Genomic DNA, 21899 nt, shown 5'->3' on the forward strand with positions numbered 1-21899 from the left:
AAACAGCAATATCAGAAGCAATTGCATTAAAAGCACCAAACCCCCCTTTTCCTTTTGCACAGAAAGCTTGGGAAAGCTTCAGCAGCTGGGAAGGGATCAGGGGTCTGTGTCTGCACACAGAAGGGCTGGGAGCAGGCTGGGGGGGGTTTGCTAGTTAAAAAGAGAAAGATGCAATTGGCCTAAAAGCTCACACTGTGACAGAGTAGGGCTGTCCCCAGCCCAGCAGCCTGGAATGGCACTTGGGGGTCAGTCAGGAACTAAATGGAACCACAGAATCATCCAGCTTAGAAAAGACCTCCAAAATCATCGAGTCCACCCTGTGCCCGGTCCCCACCTTGTCCCCAGCCCAGAGCACTGAGTGCCACCTTCAGGCCTTCCCTGGACACCTTCAGGGAGGGGACTCCAAACCTCCCTGGGCAGCCCCTTCCAATGGCTGACAGCCCTTTCCATGCGGAAATTCCTCCTTGGTGTCCAACCTGAACCTGCCCTGGCACAGCTTGAGGCCATTTCCTCCTGTCCTGTCCCTGTTCCCTGGGAGCTGCCCCCTCCTGTCAGGGATCTCCCCAGAGCCTCCTTTTCTCCAGGCTGAGCCTCCTCAGCTCCTTGTGCTCCAGACCCTTCCCCAGCTCCATTCCCTTCCCTGGACATGCTCCAGCCCCTCAGTATGCTCCTTGCCTTGAGGGGCCTCAGCAGTGGAAACGGGAAAGCCAAGCAAAGCACCCCTCCAGCTCTTCACCTCCAGGACCACGTCCAGGAACACCCCTGCTCCTAAGGACACCTAAGGGCAGGAACACCTCTGCAGGATCCTCTGCCATGGGGACAGCCAGGGGGATTTCCCTGCTCGGAGGAATCACGGCCATGCTCCCACGTGTCAGGCTGGCTTTATTCTAGCGTCACTTGTGCATTCCTACTCGTGACGGGAGGTTTGGGAACTCGGGCACATGAGACCAACGGGAAGATTTTCTTTCCAAAGAAAACAGGAATAAAAATAAAGACGAGTCTACACCAGGCCCGACAGCAGCCCCTGGGGGACACAGTGACCTGGGGACAGCGAGGAGGAGCCAAGGGCAGAGCACAGGTATTGGCCTTTCGTCTGGAAAGCAGGAGGTGGGGAGAGGCGAACGCCCAAACCCAGCTGGGTGGTGACAGGGACAGCGCCCAGTGCCAGGGAAGGGACATCGGAGCGTTCCCAGCAGCCACCCGCGTGCTCTCTCCTGCGGCCAGTGGAATGCTGGAAGCTTCCAGGGCCTGGCCGGGCTCTGCTCTGCTCACCCACACGCTCCGGGTGTGCACGGACATGGACACGGCCACCTGCACCACACCCTGCGGATGCCACTCCCGCTGGAGGCCCACACCCCTCTCTGGCAGCCCCCCTTCCCACGGCATTCCTGGGGAGCAGCCCCACTGTGGGGCCGGGCGCACACACAGCCGCGTGCACACCGGAGGCTCTGTGCATCACTGAACCGTGGTGGAGTGGCAGGAAGAGCCTCCCCCTGACCCTTCTTCCCAAACAGCACATACTTAAAAACCAAAAATCCTGCTGGAGAGTCCTGGAAGCAATTTGGAGTGTGAAATCCTCAAGGCTGCTGACAGGAGAGACCGAGGCGGAGCCAGGTCACGGAGACCTCTGGAAGGAGAGGTGGCTATGGAGCTGGGAAGGAGGCGGGTGTTCCATGTGGTGGGCTGTGAGGGGTCCAGGCTGGATCCAGATCCCACAGGGAGAGTCCTGGCACAGTGCCAGCCCCTGGGTGCAGCACCAGTTCCAAGGGAGAGCGGCTGGAGCCCGGCTCTCCGTGGCTGGGGCCGGGTCAGTCCAGCCCCAGGTCCGAGTCGGAGGACGAGTGCTCGTCGGCGATGTTGCGGATGGCGTTCTCCATGGGCGCCAGGTTGCCGCTCGGGGTGATGCCCATGGGCTGGATCACCTTCTCCCTGCAGCCAGGGGAGAGGGGGAAGGTCAGGCAGAGCTGCAGCGGAGCACGGGAACACACCAGGAATACAGCAGGAATGTGGGGCTTGTGGAAATGGCCTGAAACACCCCCGGCACCACTAAAGATCTTGTGTGAGAAGCGGGGACAGTCCCAGCCCTAAAACTTGCAGCATGGCAAAGCAATGGCCTGGAAGCACAATCCTATTCCCTGGAATAGGCTCCCTTCTAGAGTCCTGTTCTGTGTGGTTCAGGATTCCCAGAGGGAAACCAGCACCAGGGTCCGTGCTGCTCTCCCTCCGACACATCCTGGGGTTACTTCCCTCCTACTCTCGGAAGCCTGAACTCAGCTGGGCTCCTCTGGGTCAGAGACGACTGGAGAAAGCACTCCAATAGGGAAAGTGGCTAGTGGCGCTGGCTGCCATCTGTCCCCCCCATCTGTCCCCAAAATGCTGCTTCCCCCTGAGCAGCACTGCCACGACAGAGGCTGCTGTCCTTCCCAAGCACCTGGACAAAGCTGGCGAGCAGCAGGTGCTTGGGAACAGTGCAGGCACAGCGAGGAGTTCCACAGTGTCCCATCCTGCCAAAGCTGGAGGGGCTGGCAGCGCTTCCCCAGCACGTCATGGGGCCATGCTGAGGGAAGTTTCCCCACACATCCCCTACCACTCCCTCTCCTAGATCCCTTCAGGCCTTGGGAACACAGCCAAAGGAAGGTTTGTGACAGATGCACCCCCGGACACACACCATGTCCCAGTACCTGGACAACTTGTCAAACATGTTGACCAATTTCATGGCTTCATGCTCCTTCTGCTCCTCCGTCATCCCTTCCATGGGGTTGGGCAGCTTCTCCTCCACACGTCCCGTCACAGGGTTGATGCTGCACAGAGAGCAGGGAGGCCAGGGCTCAGGAGGGGGACAGCAGGTTACAAAGGGCTGTTTGGAACCCTTCTGAGCCTCATGGAGCAGAGGAATGGCACGACAGGACTGGCTGTCACCACTGTTTGTGTCCTGAGCCCCAAGTGCCATCACAGTGCTCCGAGGGCTTCTGACCTACATCCTTATAAACACCTCCCTTTTCTCCAACACCCCCTCCTGCCAATGCCACGGTGCCACTGGAAATGAGGTACACGAGGGCAGGTGACATTTCCTCCCTCTCCTCAAGGCAGGAGACAAAAGCTAATGGAGAAAATCCCAACGAACCCAACCTGCAGGGACACTGAACAGGAAGCCGGTGAGTGTGGGACACACGGGTGGGCACGGGCCTGCACCCCCACCCTCGAGACACCACCCATTGTGCAGGAAAGGAGAGACAAAGAGAAAGAAAAAGAGAGGGAAGGGGAAAAGAAAGAGAGGGAAGGGAAAAAGAGGAACCAAAAACTAGCTGGGTGTAGCAACATTGAGCTCTGGAGAGGGATAGGAGTAACGGGCACTTCCACCCCTGCTGCACGTGGAAGAGCAGAACAAGGAGATGGCAGCAGGTGCACCAAGAAGGATAAAGCAGGAGTGGGAGGAAGGTGAGGGAGGAGGGGAGCTCTAGAGGGGGAGCAGATCTCTTTACTTGGGCTTTGCCTCTTTGTACTCCTCCGTGTCCGTGTCTTCATCCTCCGAGTACTCCCCCTCTTCCCGGCCGCCAGCCATGAGGCCCCGTGCCGCCAGCAGCCCCGCGGCGTTGCCGTAGCCCGTGTACTTCACAAAGCGGGACACTGCCGGGAGAAGGGACAGACGCCACGCTGGGCTCCCCCCGCCGCCAGCCCCGTGTTCCCGCCAGCCCCAGCAGCGCGGTTGTGCCGTGCCTCCAGGCCACGGAGACACGGAGATGCTGACAGGGAGCAAGGCCCATGTGTGGGGGCTGAACGGGGGCCAGGCTGCGTGCAGGGGGCTGGGCTGTCCTCCAGCACAGCCTGTCCCTCGCCGCTGGCCTGCGAGGCACCACCTCCTTCCCACAGAGCTCCTGGAGCGCTCCCCTTTTCCCCCACTCGGCAGGGCTGTCCCAAAGGGAAGGCAGAAGCCCTGCAGAGGGTCCCCGTCCCAGGGTCTCCCTGCGGAAGCCCCACAGGACTCACCGCTCTCCTTGCAGAGCACAAAGAGGAACTCGGCGGCGCAGTGCTTGACGTCGGTGTCGATGTGGGTCATGAGCCTCACCAGCTTGTTCCGCAGGGAATTCCCCACCTCCGGCCGGTTCCGCACGTCCCGCAGCGGCGGCAGCACCTGCAGGGCCACAGCAAGGGTGATGGGTCGCTGCGGGTGCCAAAGGCCTCAGCCACCCCCGGCAGGACCCAGAGCGTGGCCATAGGCAGGGCTTTGCTCGTCTGCGCTCCCCTCAGGGCAGCACCCCTGAACGTGGGGCTGAGCACGGCCTACCCTGGCCTTCAGGAACTTCCTGGTCTGCCGGTGGACTCGGGCGCTCTCCGTCAGCAGGTTCAGCACAGGGGTCAGGTTCTCCTTCAGCTTGTGGCCCTGCAGAAACATCCCCAGAAGGAGCAGCACGTCAGTCATGCTGAGCTCAGCTTGTGTGGCTCATGCTGGAGAACACAAGCACAGACCATCAGGGAGATGGATGGACACGGAGCTTCCCGACCTCTGCCACAGGCATTCAGTGCCTCCTCCCTCCCCACACCACTCGCTGTGGCACAGGCAGTGCCAGAAATACTTGGGCCGGGCATCCAGGGCAGAGAAGTGCAGTGGTAGAATTTGGAGGCCCTTTGGAACAACTCCAGAGGCTGAAAACTGTACTCAAGTTTGAAAGTAACACCAACTCAGGCTTCCAGAGCTGCCCACTGGATCACTGCTGAGTGAAACAGGGCTGATTTTTCAATCACCCAGTTAATTATCAGCTAATCATCCCCTGTTCCACTGATCTCACTGCCTGCAGCCCTCAAAGCAATGGCAGTCGCCTTCCCAGTCCAGAGATGCTGGTTTAGTCCCACCAACCACAGCTCTGCCAAAGGCTGTCCCCCCTACAAAGGGCTAACTGCAAACCAAGCATGGTGCTCCCACCAGGCTCTTCCAGGCTGAGGGAAAGGTGCCCTGGACCTGGGGGAAGCAGCGGCCCCAGCACTCACCCTGTCCAGGCGCCGCTCCAGGAAGTCCAGGAGGATGCTGACCGCATCCATGTTGACGCCCATGTACTCCAGCGAGCCCGGCTGCACTTTGGGAGTCAGCAGCACATCCAGACACTTCAGGGGCAGGTTGCCCAGCAGGTTGACCGTGTGGCTGCACGTGTGGAAGAGAAGAGAAGTGAACACACAGTGACGGGGCTTTGGTCCCAGAAGTTCTCCAGCTCTGCAGAAACGAAGGCCCGTCATTAACTTGTGGGAGTGTGAGGACCCTGCGATCTGAGTTCTCCTGGAGCATCTCAAGCTCCTCACACCGCTGAAAGGGAATAACTTGAAACACTTTTTGGGCAGCTGAACTATATGCTGAGAGTCCAAGAGACTTCAGTGACAACTGAGAACCCATGGATCTAGACACAGAGCCAAGCAGGACCAATCTGGGTGGTCCAAGGTCTGTCTGTGGAGTCTCCTGCTTCACTCCTTATCCTGACGTTCCACGCCAGCACTGCTTGGGATCCCCCTGACTATGTGTTCTTGGGGACAAGGCAGTGCCGCCTGCTCCGAGCCGAAACCCCTGCACCAATAACGCCCGGCAACATGACAGCCAACTTCTCAGCATGGCTTAAGGCTAATTAAGGCCACCTCATGGACTTTTTAATTAAAGCAGCGCACGTCTTCTCTGGCCAGTTGCCCACTGAGGTGGATGTCACCGCTGGGACAGCCTGACACAGGACATGGAACAAGATCTCAGGGGCCAGGAGGCCGTGGTATTCCCACATGGCATTCCCAGGGCAGGAAAAGCTGTTTCTGAGTTCCGGGAGCGTGAGGGATCCCCAGGCCAACCCCAAGAGCTGCTGGTCAGCAGGGTCCCTCCCAAACGCCCAAGGTCAGGCAGGATGTGCCTGGGGGAGCTGGTGAAGCTGCAGGTGAAGCTCTTCCCAACACAGACCTGTGGAACTCCTCGGTGCGGTCCTCGCCGTCGGCGGAGATCATGAGGCAGTGGCGCAGGAGGGCACCCAAATGCCGGTACAAAGCAGCATCTTCCTGGCCCCAGCATGGAGAAAGGAACAGCTCCATCAGCAGAGGGGATCCCACACACCCCAGAGCCTGCAGCCTATCCCCCCCCAGCAGCCTGACCATGGACTGCAGGGCGCTCCAAGGGAAGCAGACTCTCAATTCTCCCTTTGGGAATGCTCTAAAAGCACAGGTAAAGTCAGGGGTGATACTGCACTGGACAGAGGCAGTGCCCTAAGGACACCCGAGGCCCTCACCGCCCTGAGGGTGCACAAGGACCAGCCTGGGACACGAGGAAACGCAAGGGAGGAGAAAACCTGCAAAGCCAGAGCCCGGAGACACGTGAATGCCCTGGGCCCAAGGAGCTCACCTCGTCCACCTCCCTCTTGCTGGAATCAAAGGTGATGTTGAAGAGCACTTTGAGGATCTCCATGGCTCGCTCCGTCTCCTGCCGCGGCAAAGGCGGGAGAAGTCCCTCCTCGGTGGCAACTTCGTAGGGGTCCAACCACTTGACGCCGAGGGTGAGCTCCAGGGTGTCTGTCATGAGGCTGATGCCTCGGAGCTCCTGGGCGAGCTGCTGCCGGACGTCCACCCTGAGGGCCGTCAGCAGGAACAGCAGGCGCAGGTCGAAGAACTTGATGTCGTGAGGAAGACTGCGCTCGTTGTAGAGCTTGATGCGCCGGGCCAGCCCCACCACCAGCCGCCCCTCTGCCGTCAGCTCCTGCGCCATGGCGCTGCTGAACACAATGTTGCACAGGCATTTCAGGGATTCCAGGATTACATCCAAGTCTGGGACCTCCCGGATGAGCTCCTCCGAGTAATCGATGCCGGCGTGCCTGGAGAGGGTCTTCAGGCCTTCCTTGGTGGTGAAAGGGTCGAGGCAGTGCTTGTCCCGGGACAGGATGCGGATGCTCTCCAGGCAGGTGACCTGGCAGGACGGCTGCAGCTCCCTCTCCAGGAACCTGATCAGCAGCTGGGCCATTTTCTGTGCAGTTGGAAACAAGCAATGCCTTGGATACTGATGCTTCCCAGTGCTCCCTCTGGCCCTGGCGTGCTCTGCCCTGGACAACAGCAGTGTCACCTGGGCCCACTCAGGTGTGCACTCGGCAGCACTTGGGAAGTGCCTGGATCTGGCATTGATCCTGACCAGTTTGGGCAAGAACAATCAGGAAAAAAATGTCTTGCAGAGGGTATTGGGTGTAGAGGGAGAGCACAAACAGGTCCCTGTGGTGGCTCTGCCCTGGTGAGGATGGTTCAGGCTGGCAGGGCCGACCTGCCCCCCTGCACAAGGGAGGGACACAGGACCCAAGGGAGGTGAAGAGAGCACGTGGTGCCTTGGGAAAAGAGGTGAAGGGACCTCAGGAGATTCAAATAAGCAGCATCTCCTCAATTTCAGTGCTGTCTGGAGCCCTACTGGCCCAGATCCTCCATGGGTACAGACTGGCAGCGCCCCACTAACACAATTCACGGGAGCTGCAAAGCTCATGGGGAACAGTGAGTCACGGAGCAGCACGAGAGCACAGGTAAGGCCTCACAGACACGGGCAGCTCAGGCTGAACCACGTGTGGCAACACTTGACGTCACAGCAGTAACCCACACACACCGCTGCAGGAGCCCACCGGACCTCAAACACAACACAGCTCAGAGCACGGGTCTTCCTGTGACGTTACAAGAGTGAAAGAACCCAAAAATTAGGTTTGTAACTAGCCTAACACAGCCCCATTGGTTACACTTCGAAATAATCAGAGAATCATTAAGGCTGAAATCATTAATCATAATCATTAGTCATTATTCATAATCATCCAGGTTGGAAAAGACCTCCAAGACCATCAAGTCCAACCTGTGACCAATCAGCACCTTCACAACCACACCAGGCCACGTCCAGGCGTTCCTTGAATACCTCCAGAGATAGACAATGACCACACCACCTCCCTGGGCAGCCCCTTCCAATGCCTGACCGCCCTTCCCATGAAGAAATTCCTCCTGATGTCCAACCTGACTCTCCCCTGGTGGAATGAAACTGCTGCGGGAAGGAATGAAGAAAAACTGAACTTCCGTCCCTAATGCGAGGCTCGTGGTGTGCCCCACACTCACATCCTGGGGAAATGAGGAAGTATAGCTGTTCTCTTCTCCTTCCTCACACAGAGACAGAGCTTCAGGTGCAGCCCCAGCAACCAAAGCCTCGGGCTGGCTCAGGAGAAAGAGATCTCGGGGTGTGTGCCTGAAGCTGAACCATCTGAACACCCGAGCACCAGGAGCTGGTGGTGATGCTCAACTCCTATTTGGGGCATACACCCCAAAAGTGGGACCCTGTGCCCAGAGCCATGCTCTGTGTGACTGTCCCAGCTCAAGCAGCGGGTCAGTGCAAGGCAAAGAGCTCGGATCTCATCAGATCCAGTCCCACGTTTCAGGCTGCGCCTGGAACACTCCGTGGGGCCGCAGCTGGCCCTGGCACAGCCAAAGGAGGCCCCGCTCTCCACCCGGGTCAGCTGGCCTGTACTTGCTGTGCTAACACAGGCATTGGCACCATCCACCAGTGAACTGACCACAGAACTGAGCCAGCTGGAAAACAATCCAAAGAAAACAGTCATCCTTGCGGCAGAACAGCCAGGCCGAGGCCTGCCCTGGCACGAAGAGCTGCAGGAGCAGGAATGAGCAGGCAGAGTGCTCCTTCCCTCCAAGTGCCAGGTTACACCAGCTTAAAGGATCTGCTGACACACAGCTCCGGGCAAATCCCGCTGCTGGCTGCCAGCAGAGCCCCTGGCCCTCCCCCGGAGCCGGCACAGCTGTGATCCCTGCCCAGAGGCCCCAGAGATCACAGCCGTGGCTGGCACTATGTGGGTCATGGAACCACTGCTAATGCCGGATGGATGCTGCCCTTTATCCAAACCGCCAACTCCTGATGCAAAAAACACAGCCAGGCACTCCAGGCACACCACTCCCTAACCAAGTTAATGGAAAACTCTCATTTCCTCTCCTGTGGGAGCTGCTTGCCAAGCCCAGCTGGACATGAGTACGGAGCAGCAGATTTACACGCCGACCAGAGGAGAAAAGCAAGCAGCGTGTGCCTACCTTCCTCTCTTCCCGCTCCTCATCCTCGAAGGTGAAGCACTGAGATTTCTGTGGGAAAAACAAAACCAATCAGAATAAGGAATAGGTTAAAACTCCATGGGACCAGGGCAGGGACATTCAGCTGGAAAGCAGCAGGTCCGAAACACGCTGCAACAGCAAACAGACCATCTCCTGACAGCCCCCCGCTTCCATTCTGGGCATCACCCCCGGATCCACAGCACCAGTGGAACGCCACTGGGTTTAGTTTAAATACTGCAGCAGCACAGTGGGTATTCATCCCAATCCCAGTATCCCGTCAGAGCCGGTAATTCCCCTGCTCAGCGACACCACTGAGCTGTGCCTACACGTCTCCCCTTGACATTTACTATTCCTTTTCCTGACTAAAAGAAGTCCTGTCTCTCTGGCACATGGGAATGGATCCTCATGGTTATCCAGGCCATTCTTTAAACACCAGGGACTTGATCTCCACACTCCATCCTGTCCCCTGCCTAACAAACACTCCTGATCTCCCATTCATCGGGCTTCTCTCGCTGTTTTGGTTGCTCTTCACTGACAGTCTCCTTCCTGGCCAAACCTGCTCCCACAGAACTGGAGAGCACAGGAGAGCACAGGTGCCGGGGGAAAAGCAGCACTTCCCAGTGACTGAGGCAATCCTTGCTCATACCAAGAGAGAGTTTGATGCTAGCTTGGAGAACGAAAACGTTTCAAATCCATGAAGCACTGATCCTGTGTGTGCAGTCACCGAGAGCCCGGGGACGGGGCTGGTCTGTCCAGTCTGGAAGCAGCGATGGACACAGTGCCTGGAGCAGCCCCGGGCGTGGGGCTGTGTGGGAGCTCCAGGAGCTGATCCACCCACAGGCTGTTGGACCAGGAGCTGGAGGCTGGGTCCCGGCACCGCTGTGACCCACAGGCAGGCTGCTTGTTCTTCCCTCAGCGCATCCTCTCTGCAGGCTGTAATCCCATTTGGGGGTGTTTTGGCCGCACCTGGGGTTTTGCTTTAGCTGTAGTTTATTCCCAGCAACCAAAAACTGTGTGCACGACAGTGAATTAAAATAAATCCGCAGGAAAAGGATACAGACCCATCAGTCTTGCAGCAGAAGCGATGCCAGGCCGTGCCAGGTTTATCTGCAGTTTCATAATCCTCTCTGACTGCTCCATTTCCTCCAGATGGGCCAGCAAACCCTGTGGTTCCAGTTCCCTAGGCCCGATACCCCGGGAAGGACCCAGCTGGGGGAATCCAACAGGAGATATCGTCGCTTGGGGGGGCACACAGACACTGTTTGCACCCTCCTGAGGACTCCAGTGCTGCACCTGCTGCTGGTGCTGTTAATCCCCAGTGCTGTCCTTAACAGGCACCTGCTCCTTCTTGGCCAATACCTCCCCATTCCAAATCCGACTGTCAGGAATAGTTCCACACATTCTCTCTCACACGCTCTTGCAAAATATTCCTCAGGTTTTCCCTGCTGGCTTCCACCTACTCCAGAGCCTGGTGCAGAGTGAGTCAGAGTGATCCACAGGGCCAGCCCCTCCCAGGGGAAACCTCCGAAGGAAATTTCCCTGACAACCAGAGTCGGTGTCAAGCAGGATTTCACAGAGCCATAGAATATCCTGAGCGGGAAGGGATCCATAAGGATCAGCCAGTCCAACTCCTGCGCTGCACACACACCCCAACAGTTCCACCCTGTGCCTGTTGTCCAAACGCTCCTGGAGCTCCAGGCAGCCTTGGGGCCGTGACCATTCCCTGGGGAGCCTGCTCGGTGCCTGACCACCCTCTAGGAGAAAGAACCTTCTCCTAATATCCAACCTAAACCTCTCCAGCTGTTCCCTTGGGTCCTGTCACTGGCCACAGAGAGCAGAGATTGGAGCTGCCCCTCCAGAGGAAGCTGTAAACAGCTGAGGTCTCCCCTCAGTCTCCTTTCTCCAAGCAGAGATTTACCACCACGGATAATCTTTTCTCACTTTAAGGCTAGAAATGCTCCCACCTCTGCTCCCAGATCACTGGGGTTTGATATTCCATATTCATTATTTCCTGCTTTCAGAGCCGTGCCCGTACGAGATCCCAGCAGTCACCTCTAATCATCTTTGCCTTGCAAATCCCAACATTGTTTCACCTGCAGCTCCCCCCTGGCCTCTCTCAGCACCTCCAAAACTGCCTTAACATTAAAGCTCCTCCTACTCGGTCCTCACGCTGACTCTTAATTTCCCGGCCAGGTTTTACTTGGGATCTGGACAATAATTTTTTTAGGAGTCCCTGATTTGAGGGAGGGGTTGATGCTCACTCACCTCTTGGTTGTAGACCTGGAGAACCTTGAGAACCGTGTCCTGCTCCCCGCTTTCCAGCGTGGATACCACAGCCTGGAGCTCCATTATCCCAACAGCTCAGCTACGGCGCAGCCTGGAGGAAGGGGAGCGAGGGGACTTCCAGGGTGATGGAAAAGCACCTCGGCACACCGATCTCTGAGAAGGAAGAGAGAAATGGGTGGGGAGAGCAAGGAGGGAAAAAACGCAGCACAAAAAAAATCCCCAGTGATATTGCTCACGCTGCTGCATCCATAAAAGTGGAGCGGATGGATAACCCGAGCAAAGCCAGCAGCCAGCTTCCTCTCTCTCTCCGGCTAATCCTCTTCTTCCTCGCTCTGCTTTTCAATGTTTCATATACGCCCTCCCAGGAAAGCACTCAGGGAAAACCTTCCCCCCACCAGCCGGGGATTAACGCGGAGCAGATCACAGCAGCTCCCCGAAATAGCTCCCTGCCTCCTCCTCCTCCTCCCCGCCTGCCCTGATTTCTGCTGCCGCACGGGGCGGGGAGGGGGGGGGGGAAATAATAAATAAAGCCAGAAACATTCCCGTGGAGCGACAAGGGATGGAGCGGCCAGGCGGGAGAGCATCCTCCGGCTCCAGGCGGAGCTACCTTCGCAGGTGGCGGGGAGCAGCCGAGCGGGGCTTGCTGGCGGGTTGGATTATGGCCGGTGCCTGCAGGCGCAGCCACAAGCCCCCCGGGCGAGGATGTCCGTGCCGACACTGCCAGCGAGCAGATGCGCGGCACCGCGCGGTGCTTCTGGACGCGGCACCGGTTTAGCGGCTCACGGAGCCACGCGAGCCCACGGTGCGGGGGGGACGTGACTCCCAGCGGGGGGAAATCCAGCAGGTTTGGGCTCGGACATGTGTCCGGCTTCTGTGTTCCCAGGGGGATGAGGCTGAGCTGGCCACACCGACCTCAGCAAACCGGGAGCCCAGGCCCAGAGCCCCCGGGGTTTGGGAATCACACACATTTGGGAATGTTCCCTCCTGCCCACGCAGCCCCAGAGGGGCTTCTTGGGGGGACCGAAGGAGGCAGATCCTGCATTTTGGAAGGCGGAAACCTGCGGAGACAGGAGGCTGGGCTGGCCGGGGACAGGGACACAGCATCCCCATGCCTAGGGGCTGGCATGGAGGGGATCCACCTCTGCTTTCGGGGGGATGGCACGAGCCAATGGATCATTGGGCATATCCCCCTTTTCCATACTCCTGCTGGCTCCTCACGCTGCCACCTCCTTCTCCCACCATTTCGGTGCATTCCAAACCCCCCCTTTTTGCCCCCAAAACCCTATTTATGTCCCTAAACCCCTACTTTCCCCCCCAAACCTCTGTTTTTGTCCCAAGACCCCAAATTATTTCCCCAAAACTTCTTTTTGTCCCCAGACTCCTATTCTTGTCCCCGAAGCCCTGCATTTGTCCCCAACCCCCCCATTTTTTGGTCCCCAAGCCCCTACTCGCCCCCGCAGCCCCGTGTCCCGCCCCTGAGCCCGGGCAGGGCACTGGCCGTACCTGCGGCCCGGGATCGCTCGGGGGCAAGTTCCAGCCCTTCCGCCCCGGCCCGGGCGAGCGGCCCGAGGGTCCCGGTGCCGGGGGGAAGGAGGAGGAGGAGGAGGAGGAAGAGCGGGCGGACATTTCGTGGCGGCTCCGCCCGGCGGGGCGGGGCGGGGCGGGCCGGGCCGGGGCGGCCATGGCGGAGCGGGGCCGAGGTGAGGGGACAGCGACAGCCACGGGGACAGGTTTGGGGGGCAGAAGGGGCTGGAGGGGCTCAGAGGGAGGAGGAGCCCCGATCCTACTGAACCCCACGGGGCCTCTTGCAGTGCCCCGATTTCCCCCCTATAGCCCCGGAATCGCACCCCCGTAACCCACAATTGCCGCCCTGCGCCCTTTTTGGGATCCTCAGCTGCACCCCCCCAACCCTTAATTGCCCCCCCTAAGCCCTTAATTGTCCTCCTGAAGCCCCATAAGCCCTAAGCAGCCCCTGGAGCCCCCAGCTGCCCCCATAACCCCTGACGGCCCCGGCGCTCCTCACCCCCGGAGCCCCGCAGCGGGGGCGATGCCGACAGACCCCAACACGGGCGAGGGGCGAGGGGCCCGGCTGTGCCGTGTGCCACCCAAACCTCCCCCGCGGATCTCCCCGGGCGCCGAGGCCCCGAGCCGCTGCTGGGCCGTGCTGCCAGTTCGGGGTGCAAGTCTGGCTTCTTGCCCTGGCCTCTTTGGGGAGAGTCGGCGGTGTTTTGGTCACACTTTCAGAGGGTTCCGCGGCGCGAACCGTGCCGGGAGGGGCTGTGATGGGAACAGACCCGTGCTGTGGCAGGGCAGGGACACGTGTGCTCCTCCTCCTTCTCCCCAGGGCAGAGCCCGAGCGCCATGGAGGACCTGCTGGATGTGGAGAACAAGCGGATGGCCGACAGCCTGGCCAGCAAGGTCACCAGGCTGAAGTCGGTGAGTGCCGAGGTGACATCAGGCGTCGAGGCTCCGGTTACCTGGGGGTCCTGCAGGGGATCGCAGAACCTTGGAAAGGCTTGGGTGGGAAAGGGCCTTAAGGCTCATCCGGTCCCACCCCTCTGCCATGGGCAGGGACACCTATCCACCAGACCAGGTTGCTCCAAGCCCCTGTCTGACCTGGCCTTGATCACCTCCTAAGCTCACCTCCTTGGGGAAAAATTCACCAAGAAAAGGCAGGTAGATTAATTTGGGGAGATACCTGTGTCTCTGTGCAAGGGTTCTTAAAGCTGGGTTGCTCTTACTGGCATCAAACACTCTGATTCAGAGCTTTAAGCTCTAAATTACTATTAAAAATTTAGTGCAAACCGTGAAAGAAGTCATTGACTCACCGTGTAAAAGGGCAGACTGAATTCCTGCCATTGTGTCCCAGGGCTTAAACTCCCCTGTCCTTTACCTGACAGATTTAGACAGTCAGGCTTTGTTTTCAGAGCTGGAAAAGTTCATCTGCCTGACGGGGAAATGCGAATCATTTTCCTTGTTCCTGCACCAGACAAGGCCCTGTGTGTCTGTTGCAGCTGGGAAAGCAGCAGCTTGTTTGAATAATTTGCATTTCAGATTTTAGAGGTCCTCTGGACATTAAAAGCTCATTAATGCCCATTTCCTGCCTTGCCCTGCAGCTGGCTCTGGATATCGACAAGGATGCTGAGGAACAGAACCACTACCTGGATGGCATGGTAAGGACCTGGGAAACGGGGCACGGGGCTTTCTGTGCCAATCAGGGATCGGGGTGAGAGGTGGGATGGCAAAGGCCCTGAAGGGAGAAGCCCTAAATCAGCCCAATCGGGGCTTGTAGGGGCGTCCTGTGCGGGGCCTGGAGTCGGGCTGGCTCATCCCTGTGAGTCCCTCCCGTTCGGGATGTCCCGTGGCTCTGCAATGCCTGCAGCGTGTGCTTTCCCGCCAGGACTCGGATTTCCTGAGCGTGACGGGGCTGCTGACGGGCAGCGTGAAGCGCTTCTCCGGCATGGCGCGCTCCGGCCGCGACAACCGCCGGCTGCTCCTCGCCGTCTCCGTGGCGCTCGTCCTCATCTTCTTCATCCTCTACTACCTGGTGTCCCGGGCAGGGACCTGAGCCCGGCCTGGGAGGGCGTCCCAGGGTGTCCCAGGCCAGACCCCGCCACCCACAGACCTGTCCGCGCGTTTCCAGAGGAGCCTCCAGCCACGCCTCCGCCTTCCGAGCGACTCTTCCTCCCTCCAGCTCCTCGTTGTCGCTCCAGCAGGGCCCAGACAGCTCTTCCAAAACAAGTTTGGCTCCAAAGGGATCTTCACGTCTGCCGTGATTTTGGGGTCGTGGCTCAGGCCGTGACCTCCTGCCTTGTGGGCTGTTTCTAAGGACCACGGCCGCATCGCCGCCCTCGTCGAGACCAGGAGCCGACGAATCCGGGCACTGGTGGTGGATGCTCCATAGCCCAGCTGAGCTGTGCAAGCTGTAGGATTTAGGATGCTGATCTGTGGGATTTGGGAGTACTGGGGTGTGACTTACATTCCTTTGGCTGCTCTCCGTTTCCCTGAGACTTGCAGACCGTATCCCTGGGCTGAGAGGAGACCTGTGCTGCTTTCAGGTGGAATTAGCAATGGATCTGGGCCTGGGCTGGGTCAGATCGTGGCAAGAAGGAGCTGCAGAGGAGCAGGGTTAAGTCCTGGCTCGGTTGTCTGCGTCATCCTTGTGGGCAAACCGGGCTGGAGCCTGTGGGAGGGAGGGCCACGGTCCGTAGCCACGTGGGTTAGCCCGTGCATGGAACCCTCCAGAAGCTTCCCACGCGCGTGCCGGGGAGGTCACCAAACCGGGGTAAAGGAATCTGGTGGCAGAAGGTCCAGCTGGTTGTGGTTACTGTGGCAGCCTGGTTTTAGAGCGCTTTGGGGATGTGTTGTGCCAATAAAGCAGAGCCTGAGGTGAGGTGGAATTCCCCCTGCAGTGCTGTCGGGGGTGGGGGCAATCAAGGAGGGATTTGCTGATTGGTTTATGGATTTAGAAGGTACGAAAGGAACGCCTGCCTTGCCTTGGGGGGGTCTTTGCTTATTTGCATTTCCCTTCCTGTAGCAACCAGGGCTCAGCCATTCCTCTGCCTCTGGTTTAGGCTCCCCAGCAAACCGTCTTCATGGATGGCTGGTGTTCCTTTGCCTTCTCCCCATTCCCACTGGGAATTCCTTTGCCCTGGGGCTAACTCAGGTCCACAGCTACAACGGGAATGTTGTCCCACGTACCGGCCCGCTCACGGAACACACCCTGGCTGGATTAGGTGTGTTCTTTTCCACGTTTGGGGAGGAGAAAGGAGGCAGCAGGAACTTCCCTGGTGCAACGTGGCAGCTCTGGGCTCTTTCCCTTGGAAAGAATCGATGACCTGTGATTCCTGGAGCAGGTGACTCTGGACGGAAGGCCGCTGGAGCAGCCTGACCCTCACCCTGGCGGGGTTTGTTTTGCCTTTCCTGCTGTAAATAAAGCTGATTTTAGACCTTTTAGCCCAAATGTTTGTTCCTTGTGCGAGGCGCAAGGTCGATCACCTGGCTGTACCTGCGGCCTCACAGCCCAATTCCGGCGTCACCTCAGGGCTGGAGCAGGGCCCTCGCGTGGGGTGGGGGGTGTCCCCAGGTCCCCACCCGGTGTCTTGGGGAGATGAGCATGGGGATGCACCGGGGCAGCGGGGACTCACGGGGACACGGGGAAGGCCCGGGGACGGTAACCGGGCCTCGCCACGTCCGGCGCCGCTCTCCCCGTCGCCATGGCAACCGGCGTCGCGCCGGAAGTGACGCGCGGAGGAGCCGGAAGCGGCGCCGGGGCGGAAGCGGCGGCGCGATGGCGGCGGTGACAGCGGGGAGCGGAGCCGGGAGCGGGGCCGGGGGCAGCCCCGAGGCCACCGGCGGAAGCACCGGCGGCGGCGGGTGGCGGCGTCCCCACGGGCCGCTCCAGCGCTACTATGGCCCGTCCACTGCCGAGGCGGCTGAGGCCGCCCCGGACCCCACCGACATCAACGGGCCCCACTTCGACCCGGAGGTGTTCATGACCAAGGTGACCTTTGATCCTCCCCAGGAAACCTCTCCCGCGGGCACCCCCACTTCGGAGGCGGCTCCGGGGACCCCGATGGGCGCCGGGAGGTCCCCGCGGGGCCGCGTCGCGAGGGATCCCGGTGGATGCCCCCGACCCCGGCGGGGCCGGTCCCCAGGGTCCCCAGAACCTTGGGAGCTCCAGTGTCCCGAGGGCACCCCAGAAAGGGCCTGGTCGGGCATCCCTATGGATATGCTCTTGTGGGGAGCCTGTAGGATCCTACGGGAATGGTACCGGGGTGCTCCAGAGCAGCTGGGTCGGGGCCAGTTGGCACTGCGGGGGGATCCCTGGAGGGCGGGGGGAGGCTCTTGGGGAGCACTGCCGTATCCCAGGAGGAATCCGGGGGCGCAGGTTGGGATCCCGGAGGGCAGCTGATGATCTCAGTTAGGGGGCAGGGGAGGGGGCCAGAGGCAGATGTGCACCCGTCGTCCCCCCAGGTGCGCAGTGAGTGTCCCCTGGGGCAGCTCCTGGCCCGCGAGGCCGCGCTGGGGCGGGAGATCCGCGCCCTGGACAGCGACATGCAGACCCTGCTCTACGAGAACTACAACAAGTTTATCTCCGCCACCGGTGAGCCGTTCCCTCTGGATCCTGCCGATGGCAGCAGCGGGAGGTGGGAGCTCGGGGCTGTTCACTCTGGCAGCGCTGGGAAGCTGCCCTGGGGAGCGCGGCGGCTCACCCCGCTGCGGTAACCAGCCTTCTCTGGGGGTTGTGGCTGTGGTCTGGTAGCCCTGGGCGGGCCGGGGGCGTCCCGGGCAGCCGAGGGACTCGGCGCTTGGCTCGTGTTCCCCAGACACCATCCGGAAGATGAAGGTGGATTTCCGGCACATGGAGGCGGAGATGGACGACCTGGCGGCCAACATGGCAGCCATCAGCGCCTCGAGCGCCCGCGTCAGCGCCGCGCTGCAGGACCGGCACCGCCGCGGCGCCCAGCTGGCCGGTACGGAGCGGGGCCGTCCAGGGGAGATCCAGGGGGATCTGTGGGGGTGGGGCATGTGGGGTGCAGGGGCAGACCCAGCAGGTGGGTGTCCCACATGGGGGGCAGACCCAGCAGCTGGTGCCACCCCCCGTCTTGTCCTGCTCCCTTTGTCTCCCCCGTGCCTGACCCCCTGTCCCTGCAGGGGTGCAGGCGCTGCTGCGGAAGCTGCAGGCGCTGGTGGAGGTGCCGGGGCGGCTGCGGCGCTGGGCGGGCACGGAGCCCGCGCGGGCCCTGCGCTGCCACGCCCGCGCCCGCGCCGTGCTGCGCCACTACCGCCACCTGCCCTCCTTCCGCGCCATCGAGGACGAGAGCCACGCCATCATGGCCGAGCTGGCCCAGCGCCTCCGCACACGCCTCCGGTGCGTCACCCTGGAGCCTGCTGATGACTTCTATTGCTTATTCCCTGTTCTCTGCCGTGCCACGGTTAACCCCGGACCCTCCCACCCACCAGGGAGGAGACGCTGGACCCCAAGGAGCTCACCGAGTGCGTGGAGATGCTGCTGCAGCTGGAGGAGCCGGCCGAGGAGCTGAGCGAGGAGTTCCTGAGCCAGGCGGGCGCGCGCCTCGAGGCCGAGCTGGCGGCGCTGGAGGCCGAGCTGCCCGTGGCCGACCCCTCGGGCGCGGCCACCACGCCGCCACCGCCCGCCTCCGACATCCTGGACTTCGTGGACCGCGGCAGCTCGGCCTTCGTGGGCACGCTGTGCCAGCTGGCCGGCTCGTACCGCGCGCTGTTCGGCGGGGACGCGGGGCGCCTGGAGCCCTTCGCCGCCGCGCTGGCCGCCCGCTACTTCGCGCTGCTGGAGCGGCGGCTGGCGCTGGAGCGCGGCCTGGGCGACACGTCCCTGCTGGTGCGGGCGCTCGACCGCTTCCACCGCCGGCTGCGCGCCCTGCTCGAGCTGCTGCCCGCGGGCGCCGCCGCCGCCGCCGCCCTGGTGGCCCGAGCCGCCCGCGAGCGCGTCGACCGCTACCTGCGCGCCCTGCAGACCTTCTTCCTCGGCTGCCTGGGCGACGTGCGCCAGGCGCTGGCTGCCCCCCGGCCCCCTGGCAAAGAGGGGCCCGGCCTGCCCGACCTTCTGGCCACACTGGCCGCCTCCGTGCTGGGCCAGCTCAAGGCCGTGCTGGCCTACGTGCAGCTCTTCACCGCCAGGGATGTCGCCTTCGCCAGCCTGCCCTACTTCAAGGTGGGGCACCGCGGGGCGGGGCGCGGGACAGGCTGAGGGGGCTGGGGCAGTTTGGGGTCACTGCAGCAATCTGGGGGTGGCACAGGGAGGTTTGGAGCCCGTACAGGGGCAGTTTGGGGTGTGACCCCCCCCCCCGTTTGTGGCACAGGGGGAGTTCTGTGTGACAGCAGTGCGTGAGGGACTGGTGGTGGCCTTCGTGCGCTGGCTGTGCCGCACCGCCCGTGGCTTCGCTGACGGCCCGGCTGAGCGGGGAGCTCCCGCTGCCCCCCCAGCCCTGCTGCTGCTCCTCGCCCGCCTCTGCCTGGACTATGAGAACTCTACCATCGGCTACATCCTCACCCTCACCGACGAGCAGTTCCCGCCCCAGGTGAGCCCCTAAGTGGCCCTAAGGGGATCCTGAATGTCCCTCAGAGATGTTCAGGGGGGTTTTGCATGGCCCCAAGAGCCCCTGGAGCCCCAAGTACACGTGAGAGGAGCAGCGATGCTGCTGCAGGCAGGGTGGCCCAGAGTGCCGCACCCGTCCGTCCGCGTGCCCCCAGGACATCAGATGTGGAGTCGTGGGCGGGGTGGCATCCCCACACCTCCCCACGCCCCCCGTACCACCAGCAGGGCCAGCGCCGCCGCAGGGGAGGCGCGGGGCTGTCCCTAGCGGTGTGTGTCCCCCAGGACTCGGGGCTGGCGGTGACACCGGGGCCAGCGTTGTGTGCGGAGGCGCGGGCGGCGGCGCAGCGGCTGCTGGACCACTACGTGCAGGTGCAGGGCGCGGCCGTGGCGCAGATGCTGCGCAAGAGCGTCGAGACGCGCGACTGGCTGGGCACCGTCGAGCCCCGCAACGTGCGCGCCGTCATGAAGCGCGTGGTGGAGGACATCACCGCCATCGACGTCCAGGTGGGGCTGCCGGCAGGGCGGGCACCCCTGGAGGGCTCCAGGGGGTTTGCCCAAGATCCCAGAGCGGCCCTTTGGGAAGGGTTTGGGAGGGTCGCAAAGACTTAGAGGGATGCTGGGTGGTTTGGGGGGTCCTTGGAGGGGGTTTTGGGTGCTGAGGCTGTGGTGCCACACACAGGTGGGGCAGCTCTTCGAGGAGGGGGTGAGGCGGGCGCAGAGCAGCGATTCCAGCCGACGCGCCTTCTCCGTCTACAGCAGCTCGCGGGCGCCCGGCCGCTACGCCCCCAGCTACACCCCCAGGTCAGCCCCGCCACCCCTGGGTCACCCTGGCAGCCCCAGGCTCCCTGTGTCACTGCGCGGGCCACCCCAGCAGCCCTGGGCTCCTTGTCACTCCTGCAGTATCCACTGCATCTTCCCAGTCATCCTCTTCATGATCCCAGACTGTCCCAATATCCTCACACAATCTTGACAGCCCTTAGCTGCCCCCCTGTTCCCAGACTGTCCCTGTTTGTCCCAACCATCCCTGTGTTCTTTACAACTGCCCCAGAATCCCCCGGTAATCCCCATGGCCCTTGTGTCCCTCAGTTGTCTCGTCCCTCCATGTCCTAGGACCATCCTCACGTTCCCCTGCCTTTCTGTCCCCAAACCATCCCTGCATCCTCTGACCGTCTCCATGGCCCCTAACGGTCCCTGTGTCCCTGTCCTCACATCCCTGGCTCTATCAAGTCCCTGACTGTCCCTGTGTCCATGCCCTCAGTGCCCCCATGGACACCCACCTGCTCAGCAACATCCAGAAGCTCTTCTCTGAGCGCATCGACATCTTCAGCCCTGTTGAGTTCAACAAGGTGAGGTCAAGGGGACACCACCATGTCCCTAAACATCCCCAGAGGCCCCAAACTGCCCACCTTCCCAGTGCCACTTGTCCCTGGTGTCAGGGCTCGGGGGGGTCCTTGGGAGCTGGTGACCAGGACAGGGGTGTCCCCGGTGTTCCCTGTCCTCGGTATCAGACTCTGGCAGGAGATGGGGATCTGTGTAGCGACCAGGCCAAGGGTGTCCTTGTGCCACACGTCCCCATGCTCAGGAGTTCCTGGGGAGTGGCAGCCAGGACAGGGGTCCCCACATGCCATGTGCTCCCCGTGCCCGTGTGCCACGTGTTGCCGCTGTCCCCTCACGCAGGTGTCGGTGCTGACGGGCATCATCAAGATCAGCCTGAAGACGCTGCTGGAGTGCGTGCGGCTGCGCACGCTGGGGCGCTTCGGGCTGCAGCAGGTGCAGGTGGACGGGCACTACCTGCAGCTCTACCTGTGGCGCTTCGCCTCCGACGAGCGCGTGGTGCAGGGGCTGCTGGACGAGGTGGCCGCCAGCGCCGCCCACCGCTGCCTCGACCCCGTCCCCATGGAGCACAGCGTCGTCGAGCTCATCTGCGAGCGCGGCTAGCGTGAGGGACAGGGACGTGCCACGCCTGGGGCCTGTTACACCTCTGGGGACAGCAGACCTGCACCCTGTGAGTCCCTGCACGTACGTGAGGATGCTTTGTGTGTCCTTCCCAGCATGGCAGCACACGAGGACACCTTGTCCCCACGCTGAGTCCCACCATGTTGCTCAAACCCTCCTTCCCCATTGCCTCCCCACCCCAGTGACACAGTGTCATCCCCCACCTTGGTGACATCCCCTTTCGCCTGGAGACAGCCCCTTTGTCACTAATAAATTATGTGTGAATTGAGTGTTGTGTCCCTGTCTGTGCCCGGGGGGCGGCAGCTGGCCCTGCACGCAGGGGGGTCCCACCTGCAGCCAGGGTGACAGCACAGGGACAGGGGCTGGGCACTGAGTGATGTCCCCAATGGACCCACAGACATGAGGACCCCAAACCTTAAAAATCAGGCACCAAAAGCCCCCATGGGTGCTACAGAGTGCTGGGGAACCCCCAGGACACAGATTTTCCATTGGAAGT

The 21899-nt window shown here is 61.3% G+C and overlaps 3 protein-coding genes across 7 annotated transcripts; 2 read left to right on the forward strand and 1 right to left on the reverse strand.

Moving 5' to 3' along the window:
• Positions 1-862: 862 nt before the first annotated feature.
• On the reverse strand, positions 863-12978 carry RIC8A (RIC8 guanine nucleotide exchange factor A). Of its 4 annotated transcripts, none has more exons than XM_048306710.1 (11): positions 12871-12978; positions 11347-11520; positions 9064-9111; positions 6362-6976; positions 5927-6021; positions 4987-5137; positions 4286-4381; positions 3988-4132; positions 3483-3627; positions 2682-2801; positions 863-1929 (listed from the first exon to the last, which is right to left on the reverse strand). In XM_048306710.1, exons 2-11 carry the CDS (start codon positions 11428-11430, stop codon positions 1809-1811), a joined length of 1620 nt encoding a protein of 539 aa, XP_048162667.1. In that variant the 5' UTR covers positions 11431-11520; positions 12871-12978; the 3' UTR covers positions 863-1808. The 4 variants fall into 4 exon arrangements, with proteins under 4 accessions (XP_048162667.1, XP_048162669.1, XP_048162668.1 ...); XM_048306712.1 differs by lacking the exon at positions 12871-12978 and adding an exon at positions 11975-12077; XM_048306711.1 differs by lacking the exon at positions 12871-12978 and adding an exon at positions 11604-11818.
• Positions 12979-13006: 28 nt separating this feature from the next.
• Positions 13007-15125, forward strand: BET1L (Bet1 golgi vesicular membrane trafficking protein like). The gene is made up of 4 exons (XM_048306804.1): positions 13007-13067; positions 13712-13803; positions 14484-14540; positions 14768-15125. Exons 1-4 carry the CDS (start codon positions 13049-13051, stop codon positions 14933-14935), a joined length of 336 nt encoding a protein of 111 aa, XP_048162761.1. The 5' UTR covers positions 13007-13048; the 3' UTR covers positions 14936-15125.
• A 1517-nt stretch (positions 15126-16642) lies between these two features.
• Positions 16643-21671, forward strand: VPS51 (VPS51 subunit of GARP complex). Of its 2 annotated transcripts, none has more exons than XM_048306671.1 (10): positions 16643-16870; positions 17344-17473; positions 17697-17843; positions 18025-18241; positions 18334-19063; positions 19212-19430; positions 19730-19951; positions 20127-20248; positions 20706-20793; positions 21125-21671. In XM_048306671.1, the coding sequence occupies exons 1-10, from the start codon at positions 16658-16660 to the stop codon at positions 21383-21385; spliced, it is 2349 nt and encodes a 782-aa protein (XP_048162628.1). In that variant the 5' UTR covers positions 16643-16657; the 3' UTR covers positions 21386-21671. The 2 variants fall into 2 exon arrangements, with proteins under 2 accessions (XP_048162628.1, XP_048162629.1); XM_048306672.1 differs by lacking the exon at positions 16643-16870 and adding an exon at positions 16877-17136.
• The last annotated feature ends 228 nt before the right edge of the window (positions 21672-21899 follow it).

The sequence above is a fragment of the Corvus hawaiiensis genome, chromosome 6 (assembly GCF_020740725.1).
Source record: "Corvus hawaiiensis isolate bCorHaw1 chromosome 6, bCorHaw1.pri.cur, whole genome shotgun sequence".
Classification (NCBI taxonomy): domain Eukaryota; kingdom Metazoa; phylum Chordata; class Aves; order Passeriformes; family Corvidae; genus Corvus; species Corvus hawaiiensis.

Bases quoted from the DNA above. Each gene is read 5' to 3' on its own strand.
- BET1L (XM_048306804.1), top strand. The intron at 13,804-14,483 runs GTGAGTGCCGAG...CTTGCCCTGCAG, and splicing joins AGGTCACCAGGCTGAAGTCG to CTGGCTCTGGATATCGACAA. The intron at 14,541-14,767 runs GTAAGGACCTGG...CTTTCCCGCCAG, and splicing joins ACCACTACCTGGATGGCATG to GACTCGGATTTCCTGAGCGT.
- VPS51 (XM_048306671.1), top strand. From the start codon at position 16,658: ATGGCGGCGGTGACAGCGGGGAGCGGAGCCGGGAGCGGGGCCGGGGGC. The intron at 16,871-17,343 runs GTGACCTTTGAT...TCGTCCCCCCAG, and splicing joins CGGAGGTGTTCATGACCAAG to GTGCGCAGTGAGTGTCCCCT. The intron at 19,952-20,126 runs GTGGGGCTGCCG...TGCCACACACAG, and splicing joins TCACCGCCATCGACGTCCAG to GTGGGGCAGCTCTTCGAGGA.
- RIC8A (XM_048306710.1), bottom strand. From the start codon at position 11,430: ATGGAGCTCCAGGCTGTGGTATCCACGCTGGAAAGCGGGGAGCAGGAC. The intron at 9,112-11,346 runs GTGAGTGAGCAT...TTTTTCCCACAG, and splicing joins TCCAGGTCTACAACCAAGAG to AAATCTCAGTGCTTCACCTT. The intron at 6,022-6,361 runs GTGAGCTCCTTG...TGCTGGGGCCAG, and splicing joins GCAAGAGGGAGGTGGACGAG to GAAGATGCTGCTTTGTACCG.